This window comes from Phyllobates terribilis, unplaced genomic scaffold, assembly GCF_046119375.1.
Source record: "Phyllobates terribilis strain yellow unplaced genomic scaffold, ASM4611937v1 Scaffold_11__3_contigs__length_659146591, whole genome shotgun sequence".
Classification (NCBI taxonomy): Eukaryota; Metazoa; Chordata; class Amphibia; order Anura; family Dendrobatidae; genus Phyllobates; species Phyllobates terribilis.
Genome location: NW_027362771.1, coordinates 117,480,160 through 117,501,307, shown reverse-complemented (window position 1 = coordinate 117,501,307; position 21,148 = coordinate 117,480,160). Strand labels below are relative to the sequence as shown.

At 47.3% G+C, this 21,148-nt stretch overlaps 1 protein-coding gene across 2 annotated transcripts in view; it reads right to left on the bottom strand.

Moving 5' to 3' along the window:
* Positions 1-21,148, bottom strand: part of CHST11 (carbohydrate sulfotransferase 11) — a 276,139-nt gene that overhangs the window by 104,821 nt on the left and 150,170 nt on the right. For both annotated transcript variants that reach the window (XM_073651552.1, XM_073651551.1), the window contains exon 2: positions 5,942-6,027. In XM_073651552.1, coding sequence (XP_073507653.1) covers positions 5,942-6,027 — 86 coding nt within the window. The remainder of the gene's footprint in view (positions 1-5,941; positions 6,028-21,148) is intronic.

The window sequence follows — 21,148 nt, the reverse complement described above, 5'->3', positions numbered from 1 at the left end:
ACCTGCTGCAATGTAGTCCTCCATATTTATGAGCTCTGTATAACCCCACCTTCACCACTGATTGGCAGCTTTCTGCCTATGCAGTGTACACAGAAGCTACCAATCAGTGGTGTGGGCGGGGTTATACAGAGCTCAGCATTCCAAGAACCAGAAGATCTGCAGCAGATAAAACAGGAATTATGTTAAAAAAATAGAGCAAGCAGCCCAGTAAGTAACACATTGTTGGAATCAGGGTCTCTGTCCCTATATTATGCTGTTCTCAGATTGGATTGCAAAAACCTGGTGACAGATTCCCTTTAAGCTCAAACTCTGAAATATCAGTCATGCTGTATAGACAAGATACTTGTCAGGTACTAAAAGCGGCATGTAAACAACATAAGGATAAGACCATGTAGTTCTTAACTGTATGATGGTTTCCCAACTAGAGTAAGCACAGCCCCCTGGGCTACTGGGGAAGAAAGCATTACAGGACATAAGGCCAATATGGTAACATACTGGAACTTACCTGTCCTTGCATATAATGGTGAGATAGTTAATAATCGTGCCATCATAGACGCCGCAGTACTCTGTTTCTCATTATTTCTGAACTGCTTCTGTCAGCAATTTCCCATGGTACTTACATTTCAGAAGTAACATACAATTATAAAGCACATTTCCCTCCTTTCTCGAAGATATGTTCTCTAGAAATAGTTACATAAGAACTGTGTAATTATCACAGATTAAACCATTCACCTAAGATGCCACTCTGGTGTCTCCCCATTACAGCGAATAGCGAAGTACTTGTCAGATACTTTTCTTTTGCAGCTGCAGATTGCAATTCATACAACTGAACACATCTCTAAATAGCCGGCATCTGAGATATATTCAGGCACAGTAGAAAACATATTAAATTCTAAGCAATTCAGATCACTGGATCATCTATTATGAAGCCTGCCTTGTGCATTTTGTAGTCTTTGCTACTTCAGTTTGCTTGTCAATTAAGGCCATGTTCACACATTCAGTATTTGGTCAGTATTTTATATCAGTATGTGTAAGCCAAAACCAGGAGTGGTATAGTCCGAGGAAAAGTATAATAGAAACAAGTCACCACTTCTGTATTTATCACCCACTCCTGGTTTTGGCTTACACATACAGATGTAAAAAACTCACCAAATACTGAACATGTGCACGTGGCCTTAGGCTAGGGTCACACCACTGTTTTCTCCACATCTGAGAAAATTGGTCCAATTATGCTAATCACACTCTGATCAGAGTCATCTGAGTATGGTTTGTTTTTTTCCACTGACCCATAGAATTGAATGGGCGAGTTCCTTCCGGTTCTCGGAGTCAAATCGTACATGCTGCGATTTTCTTCCTTGGACCAAGAAAAAAAATGAGACATGTGCATGGCCTCCTAGAATAATATGGGAATTAGTGCTAGCAGTCAAAATTGATAACACTTGTCTGAGCTATACGATCATCTGTACGAGCCCTTACAGAAATTGTACAAATTTCCATAAAATTGCCCATCCTCTCCTATCAGAAGTGGCCACATGCAATAGCTGTCAGCCAAGAGTTTGTGTGATGATTGACAGCTATCCCTCCCATGCTTTCAGCCAAGCTTGTATGCAGAGAGGGGAATGTGCCTCTGCCAGTCACTTCTGGAGGCTGTTTACCTCCCTTGATAACAAAAGCATAGAGCTTGACGTTTAACCTGCCCCATTCTTCTTTTCCTGCCATTGGGCATTTTAATGCTATCTAATTAGACAATGCAAACTTAGAGTGAACAGTCTTAAAATGCACTATTCCTCCCGGATAGCAGGATGCCAGGAGGAAGTGGGGACCAAACCTCATTGTTGCGCACGCCGGAGGTCACTGGAGCGGAAGTCACAATGACTACCGGCACCTGCGCACTGTGGCAGATCAGTAAAATAGGGCAGGGAGAAAAAAAATGCGCCCTAAGCTATAGGCGCATTGCGCATGCGTGGGATGTACAGCCCTAGACTGCACGTCACAAGGCCCTGTGACGTGCAGGGCGGGCAGGGGAGGGGGGGAATATTTAAATTAAGCATATAGGCGGGTATTTCTTGGCTTCCCCCGGTTGCCAAGCCTAGGAAAAAGAATTTTAGAAAAAGCAATTTCACAGCCACATGATTGCTACGATGGGACATACAGGTAAGTATAAATTTACATATCTATAACCTGTATGCCCATATTAGCACTCTGATAGGTCCCAGGGGGTGACAGATTCCCTTTAACAGACCGATCAGGTGCTTATCCTGTCCCTAGAACTGACCTGACTCCAGTTATCAGCGCCATTCACACCAGGTAAGCCATGAAACTGTAAGTGAGCATAATTGAAGGTAACAAGGACCTCATTCAGACGTTTACTTTTTTTCTCATACATGAAAAGCTGTCCAGTTTTGTCATTATATTTTTTCCATTTTTGGTCCACGTGTCAGTTTTTTTAGCATTTGTGTAATTTCTATAAACAACAAAACAAAAAATCCAAAGCTTCTTTTTATCAGCTGCTCAGTGAAAAACAGACAGCAGTCAGGTGACACATGGATGATATCCTAGTCCTATTCATATTTTTAACTGATCCACTGATTAGAATGATTGAGTATGAACCCCAAAGCAGATCATAAAGTGAAATTTGATCACTTTTTAGGACATGAACTGTGCAAATAAATAGTATTTCTGGATTTTTCTTATTTTTTTTTTAAACAGCCTTCACAGCCTTCACTAGTCAGTAGTTTACTGAAAAGAAATAAAAAATAAAATAAAAATCCCCCATGATGAAGCATAACATATGAACAAGCGAAACGCGCATCGGGGATTCTCTCTCTTGCTGGCCTCTTCTCTTGTGCCCTAACATTGGTATGTTATATCAGGCTAATGTATATTTGTAACACTTACCTGCAGATATTTTCTTACTTTGCATTGACTATGATGTCATGATTGCTATTCATCTTATGTGGGTTTGTGTCATTAGATCCTTGCTTGATGTAGGGCACCGAATACTTGGCAAATCTTTTACTGTTGTCGTCATTTTATGCTTTTTCTAATGTATGTTTCTACTTGTAATTTTGTATATCAATAAAATGTAATGCATCTTTTGAAGCATTTCAAGACTGCACTTTTCCTCATTTATTTTTAAAATAAATGGTAATTCTGTATTTTTTTAAACAGCCTTCACTATTCAGTTTATCTGACATATTTACTTTAGTCAAACGAAATAAAAAATTAAATACATTTTTTGAGGGGGTAAAGGGATGGGCATCATATTCTGAAACCCATAACTTTTTTTTTCTTAACACAGCTGTATCCGGGCTTATATTTGCAGGATAAGTTGTAGTTTTCACTGGCGTCATTTTCGAGTACTTAAGACTTAAAAGTATTGTCCACTTCCCAGACAACCCCTTCTCAGACACTGTGTTTGCCCCAAGTAAAATAATAACACCTATACGCACCTCCGATGCCAGCACCATTCCAGCGGTGTCAACATTGGCTCTCCCGTGGGCCCACGTGGCATCATTGTGTCACGCGATCCCTGCGGCCAATCAGCAGCAACTTCACTATACTCTCTTTTGGACAAATCAGACATCTGGAGAGAGCAGCCACAGCTTTCACTTCCTCTGAATGTTAGTTACCTCCGAAGAAGGGGACAATGAAGCTGCTGCTGATTGTCCATAGGGATTGCGTGACACAATGATGTCACATAAGCCCCAGGATTGCTAGTGCTGACACCGCTGGAACGGTGCCGACACTGGAGGCGAGTATGGATGCTATTATTTTACTTGGGGGAAACATAGTGATTGAGAAGGGGTTGTCTGAGTAGTGAACAACTCCTTTAATTATTACTTTTTGTTGAATTTTTTTGTGAATTCGAATGAGCATAAACACCAATTCTGGTATTGTTTTTTCAAAATGTTTTTCTTATGGCATTCACTGCAGGTATAAATAATTATATAAATTGGGACACATAGTATAAAATTATATTTTCTTTATGTTTTTTTGCACAAGAAAATAATTAATTTTTTCTTTTTGCATCATGTTCTGAGAGCGATAATTTTTTAATTATTTTCATTTACAGAGCTCTATGAGGGCTTTTTTTAGCACAATAAGCTGTAGTTTTTATTGGTACCATTGTTAACTTATTAATCACTTTTTATTTAATTTTGAGTGAGATAGGATAAAAAAAACAGCAATTCTGGTATTGTTTTTTTTTTGCTGCATTCACTGTGTGGGTTAAATAATAATATAGCGTTATGGTACGCATCATTACAGATGACAATACCAAATATGTGAGGGTATTTGGGCTTTTTTTAGGGATGTTTATTTTTTCTTGAATAAACAACTTTCTTTATTGGGAAAACTGGGATTTTATGGAGGCTGTTTTAGCATTTTTTGATACAATATTTATTGTATAAAACCAATGAATCCATGCGAACCTATGATAATGTAGGTAATAAACTACACAACAATGCATTACCTGGCTCTTCAGTGTTTGACCCTGCCTCCGGTTGATCTGATAGGCTGTAGTGTATGGTAGATATAGAGGCTACTATCATTACTTCATTAGTTACTTTTTTAAAACAAATATATCATGCACATGACAAAATCATGTACACAGAGACGGCGAGTAAGTACTCAGTGTGCCTATGGCTCAGTAATATGAGACTAGTGACTCCCTGTGCCCCTATCTGGTGCCACCACGTAGGACCATAGTCTTCCCTAGAAGAATTTATTTTCACCGATATGCACACGATTATCACATGGCTCTGTCAGTGGTCACCTGATAGCTCAAAAAATGGCAACCGCTGACAGCTACTCCATTTACCAGACTCAGCGTTCACCCTTTAACACCTGTACTGGGACCTGGACTTACACAGTGGCCCCTGGGCTGAAGCCATGGAGTCAGCAGCTAGCCAATGGTACTGGCTGGCAAGAGTGGTCAGAACCAGGAGGAATAAAATGGATTTCCTCCCGGTTGCCGCACTTTCAGGGTACAGGCACCCTCCTAACGCTATTAACCTGCAGATTAACCCAACATCTGCAGGCTAATAGCGTTAGCCGACATGACCGGTTCCCTTACCATATTTTTCTTTTAGAGTTGTCAATGACTGAAATCAAGAGACAAGAAGAAGACAGCAGGTGTGTGACATAAGCTCCATACGTATAACCACGGACAAAGTCATTGACTGGATGGGGACAATTCAATGTCAACACTTGGGTAGGATTGCAGTATCATAAAGCCTGGATAATTATATTGCTAGAGGTGTCTGGTGAAATCATTATTTAGCTGGTCCTTGGTCATAAAAATAAAATGCCTTTTTGAGTAGAAACTGATGTATTTCTATGTTTGATAGCTGTGAGTAGAGATACATAAAAGCTTTTACTAGAGCGAGACATTTAATTCTATCGCAGCCAGAATAAATGTTTTCTAAGCAAAAAGGGCAACAGAAGGTTACAATAAAACAAATGTAATGTATTGTGGATCATTAGTGACTCATGACTGGTTATATTACTACTTAGAAGAACATATAAATTGATTTTATAGTTCACCTGTAACCATAAAAATAATACTGTTGGTTACTGCATAATGCTTCGATGCTTATATATTTGATACAGTCCCTGTCCTTGTGGCTTACAATGAAATCTCCCTTCCTAAAACTGGTCATCCATATGAAATAAAGGTCTCTGATGCCACCATAGACATGTATGATCTGCTTGGCCGGGCAAGCATGTTCATTTTGATAAGGCGAGGGGAATAAGTCACTGCCAGTCTCCTTGGGAGAACAAAGGATAAGGGGCAAGTTAATATCAATTTGGGGTGTATATTCAACAGAGGCTACAGTAAGAGACCACGAAACACATTGGACTGTCCTCCAATCTAAACAAATGCTGTTTTAATAGATATATGTCTGACATCTCGTATGATAGGCATTTAATTACCTACCTGCGTTGGATTGTAGAGTTGCTGGAGTGGACTGCGTGAACCCTTCCGACAACAGATGTCCATCCCAAACGGATTTCTATGCATAACTGTAGAGAGAGAAAAAACAAAAAAACTTATTATAAAGCAGACTCTATACACAACATTTCTAAGTCATTATACAGGAGGTAACAGACCCATGAAAACTGATATATTGTAATTTTTTTATATAAATGTAAATATGCGCGGAAACCATAGCTAGCAATGTAGTTCTCTAATTTACTAAAGTTTGTCCTTTGTCTCACTTAGAAAAACACTGAAGGTTTTCTACATCAAAAATATTATGCAACGATAATTTACAGATCAAATGTAAGAAAACAGGCCTAGACGTTCACCAGCAAAAATTACTTCAATCTTATACAGTGCTGGCCAAAAGTATTGGCACCCCTGCAATTCAGTCAGATAATACTCAGTTTCTTCCTGAAAATGATTGCAATCACAAATTATTTGGTATTATTATCTTCATTTAATTTGCTTGCAAGGAAAAAACACAAAAGAGAATGAAGCAAAAATCAAATCATTGATCATTTCACACAAAACTCCAAAAATGGGCCAGACAAAATTATTGGCACCCTCAGCCTAATACTTGGTTGCACAACCTTTAGCCAAAATAACTGCGAACAACCGCTTCCGGTAACCATCAATGAGTTTCTTACAATGCTCTGCTGGAATTGTAGACCATTCTTCTTTGGCAAACTGCTCCAGGTCCCTGATATTTGAAGGGTGCCTTCTCCAAACTGCCATTTTGTAACGGGTCTGGGAGGCGGAACCTCTGAGCTACTATACAAGGGGGCGGTCCTTGTAAGGGAGCGGGTGGCGACCAGGGAAGACGGGCAGGCAGTCACAGCAGGTGACCGGGACAGTCTCTGGGTGAACGGGCTGGAGGTCACGGCAAGTGACCGGGGTAGTCTCTGGATGAACGGGCAGGAGGTCACGGCAAGTGACCGGGGCAGTCTCTGGGTAAAGGGTAGGTACGACCTGTGATGGCTGAGCCTCCAGGTAGGCTAGCAGGCAGATGGTAGATGTGTGCTCCCAGGTGAGCAAGCGAGAGTCTCTGGATAAACGGGTGGTCACAGCATGTGACGGCGGAGCCTCCAGGTAGGCCAACAGACAGGCAGCAGATGAGCGCTCCCAGGTGAGCGGGCAGGAGTCTCTGGAATGGCAGGTGGTGACAGCACGTGACGGCGGAACCTCCAGGTAGGCCAACAGACAGGCAGCAGATGAGCGCTCCCAGGTGAGCGGGCAGGAGTCTCTGGAATGGCAGGTGGTCACAGCACGTGACGGCGGAGCCTCCAGGTAGGCTAGCAGGCAGGTAGCAGATGTGCGCTCCCAGGTGAGCGGGCAGGAGTCTCTGGAATGGCAGGTGGTCACAGCACGTGACGGCGGAGCCTCCAGGTAGGCTAGCAGGCAGGTAGCAGATGTGCGCTCCCAGGTGAGCGGGCAGGCTGGTCCATAGACAGACTGACAGGAGTAGGAAGGCAGACCGTCGGACCTCAGGCTAGCAAGCAGGTAGGAGGAATGTCAGGCAGGAAACAGACAGCAAACTGGCAGGTTTCTGGCAGGTAACTGGCAGGTAACTGGCAACGGGACCTGAGGGCTGAAGCAGAGTAGTGAACAGTGCAACAACATTGCTCGGGCACCTCCATTTTGGAGGAGGTGCCTTATATATGGTGAAGTCCTCCGGCCATTGGCCGGGGACTCCTTAGGACGGCGCGCGCAGCCCCTTTAAGAGGGAGGGAGCGAGCGCGCGCCCTAAGCACAGTGGCCGGGGAGGAGCGCGCGCTGCCAGCAGAGCGGGAGGAGGACGCCGGGCTCGGAGCAGAGGGGTGAGGGGAACAGCGTCGCTGCCTAGCAGAGGGCAGGGACGCCGGCGCTACAGTACCCCCCCCTTTAGGCCCCCCCTTTTTTAGGCCAGAGAGAAATTTAGCTAGGATGAGAGGGGCATGGATGTTCTCCCGGGGCTCCCACGTTCTCTCTTCAGGACCAAACCCCTTCCAATCTACTAGAAAAAAGGTCTTCCCTCTTACCCTTTTGGTGGCCAGAATGTTCTCTACCTCAAATTCGTTTTCAGCGGAAACCGGAGCAGGAGGCGTACCTGTAGACTTGGAAAAAGAGTTAAGTACCACAGGTTTGAGGAGAGATACATGGAAGGAGTTAGGGATCCGCAAGTTGGCCGGGAGTTTCAATTTATAGGCCACCGGGTTGATCTGACTGATGACCTCCAGAGGACCGATGAACCGAAGCCCTAACTTATAGGAAGGAATCTTGAGCCGGACATACTTGGACGAGAGCCAGACCTTATCCCCTGGACGGAATTGAGGAGGATCCAGACGTTTTTTGTCAGCATGTCTTTTCATACGCTCAGAAGACAGAAGGAGTGCGGACCGGGTACTCTCCCATATGGAGGAAAATTTGTTAACAAGAGATTCCGCAGCCGGATTGTCCACCGAGGTGGAGACGGGAAATGGGATCCGAGGATGCTGACCGAAGACAACAAAAAACGGGGATTTGGAGGAAGATTCACTCTCGTGATTGTTGTAAGAAAATTCGGCCCATGGCAGGAGATCCACCCAGTCTGAATGGTGGGCATTAACGAAGTGCCGGAGGTAACTGGTCAGGTTCTGATTGATCCGCTCCACTTGACCATTAGACTGTGGGTGGTAAGCGGAGGAGAAGTCCAGGGTGACGTCTAGCAGTTTACAAGTGGCTCTCCAGAAGCGTGAGGTGAACTGTACCCCACGATCTGACACAATGTGGAGGGGCAGTCCATGAAGACGGAAGATGTGGCGGATAAAGTCTTTAGCCAGCTCGGGTGCAGACGGGAGGCCTGGCAGGGGAACGAAATGAGCCATCTTGGAAAAGCGGTCAGCGACCACCCAAATGACCGTACAACCGGCAGAGACGGGGAGATCAGTTATAAAGTCCATTGCTATATGCTGCCAGGGGGCAGCAGGTACTGGGAGCGGAAGGAGGCGACCGGCTGGCAGATGTCTCGGAACCTTGTTGCGGGCGCAGGACACACAGGCAGAAACAAAGTCTATTACGTCCTTGTGCAGGGTAGGCCACCAGTAGTGCCGGGTAATAAGCTGGAGGGTCTTTTTCTGACCGGCGTGGCCAGCTAGTTTAGACGAGTGACCCCAGTGTAGGATCTTCTCCCGATCAGGTACTGATACGAACGTCTTACCGGGAGGGAGACGATTTAGACTCACGGGAGCCACCTGCATTACTCTGGCGGGATCGATGATGTGTTTCGGTTCTTCCTCGAGATCAGACACCAGAAAGGATCGGGACAAGGCGTCCGCCTTGATGTTTTTGTCAGCCGGGCGAAAATGAAGAATAAAATCAAAGCGAACAAAAAACAAGGACCACCGAGCTTGGCGCGGGTTAAGTCTCTAGGCATGCTGGAGGTAAGCCAAGTTCTTGTGGTCAGTGTAAATTATTACCGGGTGAAGAGCCCCTTCGAGCAGGTAACGCCACTCCTCCAATGCCAGCTTGATGGCCAATAACTCTCGATCTCCTATGGAATAGTTGCGCTCAGAAGAGGAGAAGAGTTTGGAGAAGAAGCCACAAGTTACCATTCTCCCGGAAGATGATTTTTGGGTAAGTACCGCTCCGGCTCCAGAGGAGGAGGTGTCAACCTCCAGGAAGAACTGCTTGTTGCCATCTGGGCGATGCAGCACCGGGGCGGAAGAGAAGGCCTGTTTTAAGGAAAGAAAGGCCTCCTCTGCTTCGGGCGGCCACTCTCTGGGATTAGTGCCCTTACGGGTGAGCGCGGAAATTGGGGCAGTCCGGGAAGAGAAGTGCGGTATGAAGAGGCGGTAGTAGTTGGCGAAGCCCAGGAACCGCTGAATGGCCTTCAACCCCTCCGGTCGGGGCCATTTCTCGATGGCAGACAGTTTCTCTGGATCCATTCGTAGGCCGGTCTGAGAAATAATGTAGCCCAAAAACGGAAGCGAGGTCTGCTCAAAGAGGCACTTCTCATATTTAGCGAAGAGATGATTCTGCCTGAGCCTGAGCAGGACCTGACGAACGTCTCTCCGGTGAGTCTGGAGATCCGGAGAGAAGACCAAGATGTTGTCCAGGTACACCACTACGCAGGAGTAGAGAAGGTCCCGGAAGATGTCATTGACCAACTCTTGAAAGACGGCAGGAGCGTTACAGAGACCAAAGGGCATTACCAGATATTCATAGTGGCCGTCCCGGGTGTTGAATGCAGTCTTCCATTCATCCCCTTGACGGATACGGACCAGGTTGTACGCCCCACGGAGGTCCAGTTTGGTGAAGATTCTAGCCCCCCTCAGACGATCAAATAATTCTGGAATGAGCGGAAGGGGGTACTTATTCTTCACCGTGATCTGGTTAAGGCCTCTATAGTCTATACAGGGACGGAGAGAGCCGTCCTTCTTTTTTACGAAAAAGAATCCTGCTCCCGCCGGGGAGGTAGATTTCCGGATGAATCCCCTGGCCAAATTCTCCTCAATATATTCGGACATCGACCGGGTCTCAGCAGCGGACAATGGGTAAATACGCCCACGGGGAGGTGTAGTACCGGGTAACAGGTCGATAGGACAGTCGTATGGTCTATGAGGGGGTAATGTCTCTGCCTCCTTTTTATTAAAGACATCAGCAAATGACCAATAGGGAATCGGAAGTCCAGGTAGATTAGTTGGGGTAGGAGAAGGACGGGCGGGATGAACAGGAACCAAACAAGTCTTATGACAGTCCTGTCCCCAGCGAAGGACTTCTCCGGTCTGCCAGTCAAGCATGGGTGCATGTCTCTGGAGCCAAGGTAGACCTAGTAAGAGGGCGTGAGAGAGTCCAGGCAGAACATGAAAAATGATGCTCTCAGAATGCAGCATTCCCACCTGCAGAGTTATGGATTCGGTGATGAGTTGGATGGGACGTGGTAAGAGGCCCCCATCCACAGCAGCGACAGATAATGGTATAGCCAGAGGTTTGGTGGGAATGCGGTATTTTTCTACCAGGGCCTGTGAAATAAGATTCCCGGCCGCTCCAGAGTCAAGTTGGGCTAGTTCGAAATAACGATTCTTCCCGCAGATAATTGAGACTGACAGCAGCAGAGATGGAGAGGATTTATTCTTGTCTAGGTCGACCTCTCTGAGCGAACCTAGACACAGGCGTTTCCCGACCTCTCCGGGCAGGTACGGATCCGGTGCTCCTTACTGCCACAGTAGAAGCAGCTCCCCTCGGCACGGCGTAAGTCCTGACGGGTTTTGACCATCTTGGTCTGGTCGACCTGCATAGGCTCAGGAGAGTGTACCTGGGGAGAAACGGAGGGAGTGACGGGTTTCTGAAAAGTAGGAGCTAGACGTGGAAACCTCCTCTCACGGGTGACTTCTTTGGCACGCTCCTGGAACCGTAGGTCAATCCGGGTGGCAAGAGTTATTAGGTCATCGAGAGTGGTAGGAATGTCTCGACCGGCGAGTTCATCTTTAATACGGCCGGACAGACCCTCCCAGAAGACAGATACCAGAGCGTCGTTATCCCAGGCTAGCTCCGAGGCAAGGGTACGGAACCGTATGGCATATTGGCCCACGGTGAGACTTCCCTGACGGAGGCGTAGCAGAGATGATGCGGATGAGGTCTTCCGTCCGGGTTCGTCGAAGACTTTCCGGAAAGCCGTGAGAAAGGCAGGCAAGTCGGACACCAGGGGGTCTCCTCTCTCCCATAGAGGATTTAGCCAGGCCAGGGCCTCCCCGGTGAGATGGGACATGATGAAGGCAATTTTGGCCCGGTCGGAGTTAAACTGGTGGGACAGGAGTTCAAAGTGCAGGGTGCACTGATTTATAAAGCCCCGAGCCTGAGCGGAGCCGCCTCCGAAGCGAGGAGGTGCAGAAAGCCGGGGTCCGGGGTAGGATACCATAGTATTGGTGGGCAGCGGAGCTGCCGGATTGCGACTCATGGCACTGGCGGTGGTTGCTGGTGGAGCAGTCAGAGTGTCCAGGCGAGAATTGACATTCCGCAGGTGACCCAGGATGGACTCCTGTTGGGACCTCTGACGGGACAGTTCATGACACAGGTCCGAGAGTGAGGGAGCTTGGGTGCCACCGGGTTCCATGGCCCGAGTAAACTGTAACGGGTCTGGGAGGCGGAACCTCTGAGCTACTATACAAGGGGGCGGTCCTTGTAAGGGAGCGGGTGGCGACCAGGGAAGACGGGCAGGCAGTCACAGCAGGTGACCGGGACAGTCTCTGGGTGAACGGGCTGGAGGTCACGGCAAGTGACCGGGGTAGTCTCTGGATGAACGGGCAGGAGGTCACGGCAAGTGACCGGGGCAGTCTCTGGGTAAAGGGTAGGTACGACCTGTGATGGCTGAGCCTCCAGGTAGGCTAGCAGGCAGATGGTAGATGTGTGCTCCCAGGTGAGCAAGCGAGAGTCTCTGGATAAACGGGTGGTCACAGCATGTGACGGCGGAGCCTCCAGGTAGGCCAACAGACAGGCAGCAGATGAGCGCTCCCAGGTGAGCGGGCAGGAGTCTCTGGAATGGCAGGTGGTCACAGCACGTGACGGCGGAACCTCCAGGTAGGCCAACAGACAGGCAGCAGATGAGCGCTCCCAGGTGAGCGGGCAGGAGTCTCTGGATTGGCAGGTGGTCACAGCACGTGACGGCGGAGCCTCCAGGTAGGCTAGCAGGCAGGTAGCAGATGCGCGCTCCCAGGTGAGCGGGCAGGAGTCTCTGGAATGGCAGGTGGTCACAGCACGTGACGGCGGAGCCTCCAGGTAGGCTAGCAGGCAGGTAGCAGATGTGCGCTCCCAGGTGAGCGGGCAGGCTGGTCCATAGACAGACTGACAGGAGTAGGAAGGCAGACCGTCGGACCTCAGGCTAGCAAGCAGGTAGGAGGAATGTCAGGCAGGAAACAGACAGCAAACTGGCAGGTTTCTGGCAGGTAACTGGCAGGTAACTGGCAATGGGACCTGAGGGCTGAAGCAGAGTAGTGAACAGTGCAACAACATTGCTCGGGCACCTCCATTTTGGAGGAGGTGCCTTATATATGGTGAAGTCCTCCGGCCATTGGCCGGGGACTCCTTAGGACGGCGCGCGCGGCCCCTTTAAGAGGGAGGGAGCGCGCGCGCGCCCTAAGCACAGTGGCCGGGAAGGAGCGCGCGCTGCCAGCAGAGCGGGAGGAGGACGCCGGGCTCGGAGCAGAGGGGTGAGGGGAACAGCATCCCTGCCTAGCAGAGGGCAGGGAAGCCGGCGCTACACATTTTAAGATCTCTCCACAGGTGTTCTATGGGATTCAGGTCTGGACTCATTGCTGGCCACCTTAGAAGTCTCCAGGGCTTTCTCTCAAACCATTTTATAGTGCTTTTGGAAGTGTGTTTTGGGTCATTGTCCTGCTGGAAGACCCATGACCTCTGAGGGAGACCCAGCTTTCTCACACTGGGCCCTACATTATGCTGCAAAATTTGTTGGTAGTCTTCAGACTTCATAATGCCATGCACACGGTCAAGCAGTCCAGTGCCAGAGGCAGCAAAGCAACCCCAAAACATCAGGGAACCTCCGCCATGTTTGACTGTAGGGACCGTGTTCTTTTTTTTGAATGCCTCTTTTTTTATCCTGTACACTCTATGTTGATGCTTTTTCCCAAAAAGCTCTACTTTTGTCTCATCTGACCAGAGAACATTCTTCCAAAACGTTTTAGACTTTCTCAGGTAAGTTTTGGCAAACTCCAGCCTGGCTTTTTTATGTCTCTGGATAAGAAGTGGGGTCTTCCTGGGTATCCTACCATACAGTCCCTTTTCATTCAGATGCCGACGGATAGTACGGGTTGACACTGTTGTGCCCTTGAACTGCAGGGCAGCTTGAACTTGTTTGGATGCTAGTCGAGGTTCTTTATCCACCATCCACACAATCTTGCGTTGAAATCTCTCGTCAATTTTTCTTTTTCGTCCACATCTAGGGAGGTTAGTCACAGTGCCATGGGCTTTAAACTTCTTGATGACACTGCTCACGGAAGACACAGGAACATTCAGGTCTTTGGAGATGGACTTGTAGCCTTGAGATTGCTCATGCTTCCTCACAATTTGGTTTCTCAAGTCCTCAGACAGTTCTTTGGTCTTCTTTCTTTTCTCCATGCTCAATGTGGTACACACAAGGACACAGGACAGAGGTTGAGTCAACTTTAATCCATGTTAACTGACTGCAAGTGTGATTTAGTTATTGCCAACACCTGTTAGGTGCCACAGGTAAGTTACAGATGCTGTTAATTACACGAATTAGAGAAGCATCACATGATTTTTCAAAGGGTGCCAATACTTTTGTCCACCCCTTTTTTAGGTTTGGTGTGGAATTATATCCAATTTGGCTTTAGGACAATTCTTTTTGTGCTTTTTTCATTGAAGACAAATTAAATGAAGAGAATAATACCAAAGAATTTGTGATTGCAATCATTTTCAGGAAGAAACTGAGTATTATCTGACAGAATTGCAGGGGTGCCAATACTTTTGGCCAGCACTGTATGCATTTTCTATTTTATCAACTTCTGCACCACTTCAAAAGCCGTGAAAGCTTGCAACAATCTGTCATACTTAGAAAGCACCTTAAAGGGGTCTTCCCACAAACAAAGTACATTTTAATCAATAGATCTTGGAATAATAATACGTTCCACAGTTGGATGTGTTTAAATAAAATGTTCCTGTGCTGAGATAATCTTATAAATGTGCCCCTGCTGTGTACTGTGTAATGGCTGTGCCTGACTGTACAGGAACATGGTTTGATCATAACACATCTCCTGGGCAGGGGAGGAAGCAAAAAAAGAGTATACAGACAGGACAGCATGGGATCACAGTTGATTATTTCTGCAAAGCCACATTCAAACGTTCAGTATTTGGTCAGTATTTTACATCAGTATGTCAAATCAGTGGGTGATAAATACAGAAGTGGTGATGTGTTTCTATTATACTTTGCCTCTGATTGTTCCACTCCTAGTTTTGACTTACATATACTGAGGTAAAAAACTCTCCAAATATTGAATGTGTGAATGTGGCCTAAGAAAAAACATCTCCTTGCCTGTTTAAAAACTTGTTTTACCTCACAAAAAGAATCAGCTGTGATCCAATACTGTCCTGTCTGTATACTCTTTTGCTTCCTTCCCTGCCCAGGAGATGTGGTATGATCAGACCATGTTCCTGCTTTGTCAGACACGGCCATTACACTATACATAGCAGGGTTGCAGTTGCACTAGGGCCCTGAAGCCTCGGAAGCCCAAAAGGTTGAAAGACCTAAGAGCTCACATGAAAAGACCCATACTATTATAAATCCATGATAGTTGGGGGTCTTGTTGGGAGATTGTGCATTGGGGCCCACAAGTTTCAAGTTACGCCACTGGTGACATCTGAGGTGAAAATCCACTTCTTTTCCATAACATAAAGAACGTAGTTTGACAGTATATTTTTTGTGAATATGCCAACAATGTCCAGACCTCTTATGATTCCAATGACAACCATAGGTTCCATTAGCAATCGGGGAACCATAGATTTCATTAGCATCGTAGGTCAGGAAGGCTGGAAATTTCAATAGCAATATAGTCTCTATAATGTGACCACATTACAGCCGCCCGAGAGCAGTCTAAGTCTACATTCACACTTCCATTTTGACGTTCTGCTTGTCTGTTAGAGGAACAGACATATGGAATTAATGTCCAAAATGGATCCGTTGCATAACAGATGCAAACATAAGCAAAGGTCCAGCAGTGATTACTATGGGTTCAGTCTGCGTTCCTTTACATTTCCATTTTTAAAGCAGAAGTGTATCATACAGAACCTTGATTCCTTTTTAAAAACGGACAAATATTGGGATTCCCGCTGCTTCCATTCACAGCAGTTTTACAAATCTGGTTTTGACATCAATTCCGCTTTTCTGTTCTTCTAAAGGGAACACACAGACGGAATGTGGAAGTGTGAACGTAGCTTTAAACTTTAATCATACATGACTACCCGTTGAAGCGCAGGACTCGTGCGAAACGGCCGTTGTCCTCTTACCCCCCGCACCCCAGAACCTGCACCACCCCTCCGCATGTGTAATCCCGAATAAACAGGACTATTATCAAGCAACACTGTTGGTGAGTGCATTATCTGTTCCATTTCTATAGCTTTTATGGCTTAGGTTTCACTATATATGAAATTTGCACCACCTGGCTCGCATGCACACGGCTAGTGCCCTGTCTACCTGGTTTCCAGGCTTACACTCTTTCATATGCAGAGTGCAGCGATTAGTGCTCGACAATTGAAAGCTGCATAGTGTGACTGGTGCCTTACTATCTCTTTTCATATGCTGGATATTTATATTTAGGCAGTAGGCTGAATTAAAAGAAGGGACTAGCCAATAGCTTTCATTTCCAATATAGGTTTTATCCATACAGAGGCAAGCTGACATAGAGATTTCAAAAGATTACTTTAATTAAGAAATGGAAGTATTTTAAACTGTAAGTAACCCCGGATACATGCTGATGTATATAGGAATAGATGAAGATCAAAATTATTGCACAGTTAGAAAGCACAATGGATTTTATTCTGTGCTCAGGTTTTATCTCATATCACATATCTTGCTTTTGAGGAAGCTTTCTGCTCTGATACGTCAGACCTGCCATTGTCCATCATCATGATGTTCTTCTTCTCAACTGTGGTGCCCCGTCATTTCAGGAAATGTGTGCTAGAAATGACAGCACCCCCAGGAGCAGCATAGAGAGCGACCTCTGGGTGGATATAATTTATATATAATCTTGCCAGTCGCAGGCCCTGCACTTTACTTGCCCTCTCCCCCACTGTAAGATTTCTAGTGATGGGTAAAATGCGATTTTTTGGTGAGCCGGCTCTTTTGGATCGGCTCACCAAAAAGAGTCGGCTCTTTTGGCTCCGAAAATGGCTCTTCATTTCCTATTACCTTTGGCTTTAAATTTGAAGCCAAATTCTGGTATGTTTTAACCCATGATTGTATACCTTTTAGTAAAAATCTACACATGTGCCAATTTATGACATAAAACAGAATAGTTTCCAGAATAACCAGATTTTATATTATTTGCTGTAAAAACTTTAACAAACACAAAATGAACATGCAAAATACCAACAAGATACTAATTATCAGTGCCACATTTTAAAGCTACCTTCACACTTGGCGAGTTCGCTGTGGGCTGTCTGCTGCAAACAGTCTGCAGCAAAACTGCAGTGTCAAATGTCGCATCTGCATCCAGGCGGATTTAGATAAGGAATTTGCTGCGGAATTCACCCGTCCATTGACTGCAATGAATTTCGCATATCGGATATTCTGCACATACTGACATGCTGCTGCTGAAGCCAATTTCACACCTCATGTCAGATTCTGAATTTTTCCACGAAGTGAGAATGTGTTTTGGATAAAAACCATTGCCACTGTTGGCTTCTGTAAATGCCATGGAATTTCCACGCTGATGATCTGCATGGAAACTCCGCTGCAAATCCACAAAGTGTGAAGGCAGCCTAAAATTGTCTTTAGGGCCCATTGGATAGATAAACTAAGTGCCATAGCTTGGATGGACTGATTCAGTTTATTTCTTCTGTTATTATCTGTTTTGGAAAAGACTGTTTTTTTGGTGTCCCATCAAGGACCAATGTCTTTTGCCATCACTAATATAATGTCATTAAAGGGGTTGGATCACATGGGCATTAGTGCCATTAACTGAAGAGAACTTTTTAAAATAGGTATATTCTCCATATACTTATTTTAAAAATTCTGCTTCAATCCTGCTGGTATTCCATAAAAACCTATGTAACTGTTTACATGGGTTTCCATGGAAGTTGTCCTGTGCCGGAGCCCTATTCAGCAAAAGACACACAGGATGCGACCATGTTGTCGGCCAGCGCTCGCTGACTGACCGCATGGACCATGCAGCACCAGAGCCTGCGATCCAGTGATGCTCAATCCAGCGATGGTATGTTTGCAGAGGAGATCCTTATCTGCCCTGCCCATATGCATCGCTGGATCATTTGTTCTCTTCCATTCAAGTGAATGGGAGAGAACAAGGGATGCACATTTACATCCGCTGTTTCTCCCTCGCTCAGCGAGGATTTACAAGCTGGCGGTAAATAACTATAATCAGGCTAAATCCAGATGTCAGTGTTCCTTTAATAAAGTGCCTGACTGCCTGACTGCTGCTTGCTTGTCACAGATTGGAGGGGGGCGGGGCTGTGAGTCAGTGCTATGTGCGGCAGCAGGAGGAGCAGGCATTCTCAGTCTCCTGGATAAGATCAGAGTGACTACTGCCGGGAGGGAGGGGCCGGGAGGGGCGGGGCCCAGAGGGGAGGGAGGGGCGGGGCCAGAGGGGACTGACTGTGGAACGTGAACTGGCAAAGAGCCGTTTAAATTTCAATTGGCTCCCTGCCAGGAGCCGACTCATATGATTCACTATAAAGAGCCGGCTCTTAGAGCCGGCTCGTTCAGGAGCTACCCATCACTAAAGATTTCAGAAGCACAGCTTGGAGCTCACACCTTTCTATGAACCAGAAATTTCATTTCTTAATATAACACTATGCGGAGCGCTGGTGACGCGCCCCCTGGGCCGTGTTGAGGGGAAACCCGGAGCCGGATCTGGATAGGGGTAGTAGTCCTTGTGGCGGTGACCCGGTCCGTGCCCAGGGTGTCAAACTCAGTGTGTGGCAGTCTTGATAGGTGTTATTTGAGTGTCGACTACGCCACCCGTTGATTTGCAGCTATGGAGCTGCCGCTGCAGGGCAGACCGCTGAGGCCGGTGTAGAATTGTGCAGCGTGATAGTATAACCCCCAACGGGAGGGGTATGGCCTCAGGGCAGCCGACGTGGAAGATGGGGGTAGCAGGAACCACTCAGAGACGGTGCGGTGTAATTCAGGGTCTTTACTGGTAACAACGATAGACCCTCCCGGAGTACTTGCTAGCGAACGGGGCCTGGTCAGTCCTTGAGCAGATGGGATCTCCCCTGGCCAGGCGGAGTTGTAGGCCTCCCAAACTGACTGTACTCTTCTGGCTACCTTGCTAGAAGCGGATATAAGTAGCCCACGTCCCTGAGTGTGCCGTGTGGTGCTCACCCGTATGGCCGGTGACTCGGGGCCTTCTAATGGCTTCCGCTCCACGATGGCGGTGCTGGTCCCACGCGTGTGACCTTGCCTTCGGGTTTCTGGGCCTGAGGACCTGAAATCCCCTGCCGGTTGGCTTCTGCTGCTGGGTAAGAGTTAGTCCCCACAGCCTCGGACGCCGGGTCCGGTAAGAAAGCTTCTCAGTCAGGGCGAGCTCTGCAGCTGCCAGCCCCTGACTCGTAGTAGTATTGCTCCCACTGAGCTTCTGCTGTTTCTTCCTATGACTGTTTCTCGTCTCTACTCTCCTTGACTCCTCACCCTGCCTCAGCCCCGGGGTTTATATAGGGGAAGTTCTTCCCCTCCCAAGACTGGGCAGGAGGTGTGGCATGCACAGGATCCCTGACCAAAGGACCTCCCACCTGCTCTCAGACATAACATTACATTACTGTGGGAAACCAGACCCCTGGGGTGCCACATTCCCCCCTAGTGAAATTTAGTACTCCGGGACTAAACATATCTTAGAAAAACATAACAAGATATAACAACAATAATAGTACAATAAGAAGAAACACATAAAGGTGGTCACGGCATGTCCGTAACCGGGTGTAGTCTTTGAAGAAAAGCAAGGTGTCCATTTCACCAAAACAGGGAGACGTAACCAGGTAGGGGTTTGTCCTGCCCCGAGTCCTTAACAGTCTTTAGTCCGTCCTGGGTTACGCTCCAACTATGTACAAAGGATTCCCGGTAAATCCACCAAGGACTCCTACAAATAACTAGAAACACAAAATTATACACAAGCAACAATACACAGGTAAACATAAATAAAACAATTTATACACTTCAAATCCTCCAACGTGCGGGTAACTGGCCTCTAGTGGCCCTAGTGGACCTACGGAGCTGACTGTCTAGCCCTGAACTACAGGGTGTAGGAGCTGTCAAGGGTAAACTGGGCAGCTGTCTACCGGCTCTTTGGCTCACTAGGGATATGGCAGGCTCACTGCAAGCAGAGGGTTGATCCTCCTGGTCTGCGGGTGTGGGGTCTTCTGCCTCCTGGACCGGCTGTTCTTCCAGCTCTACCTGTTGCTCCGTAGGTGCTTGGGATGCTGGTTGGAGGAAGGTGAGTACGGGTACCACAACTGCACCATTGACTTGAGTCCAAGACCGAGGGAAGTCCCCGAGCACAGTACTAACCATATCTTCCCTTTCCTCTACGGGTCGATGGTCTTCTGGTTCCTCTTCAGGGTTCCTCAGTTGTTCGGGACACTTCTTCAGGTGGTCCCGGGATACAATGGCTGTGGTTTCCCCTCCGTCTTTACTGATGGTACAAACCTTCAGGTTCTCGTGGCTTGAGGGCAGTACGGTGTACGGGTCCTTCTCCCACTGGTCGTCCAACTTGTGGAGCCGTCTCTTCCTCTTCAAGACCTGCTCTCCGGGTACCAGGGGAACAGCGGGAGCATACTGGTTGTAAGTTTTCTCTTGTCTTTCCCTAGCCTGACAGAGACTTCGCTCCACGCTCTCCTGTACTCTCCGGTACTGCTGCTGCCTCTCTGTGTCCCAGTCTGCTTCTGGTGAAGTGTCCTCGGGTGTCAGGACTCCCATTTCCAGGTCAACAGGTAACTTACCAGGTCTTGCCCTCATTAGGTAAGCCGGGGTACAGTTGGTGGAACCTACCGGGATGTGGTTGTATAGGTCCACCAGATCGGGCAGCTTCTCAGGCCACAGACTGCGTTCTTCCAGGGGCAACGTTTTCAGAAGATCCATTACCACCTGGTTCATTTTCTCACAAAGTCCATTAGTTTGCGGATGATAGGGTGTCGTCCTTATCTTCCGGCAGCCATATAGAGTGCAGAATTCTTGGAAGACCTCCGCTTCAAAGGCAGGTCCCTGGTCTGTCAACACTTGGTCCGGGTACCCGTGTGGACGGCAGAAATGCTGCTGGAAGGCTCTCGCTGCTGTTCGAGCTGTTAAGTCCTTGACGGGGACGACAACCAAGAACCGGGAGTAGTGATCCACGATGGTTAGTGCGTAGACGTAGCCACTTCTGCTTGGGGTCAGTTTTACATGATCCAAGGCTACCAGTTCCAACGGCTGCCGGGTGACGATGGACTGCAGGGGAGTCTTCTGGC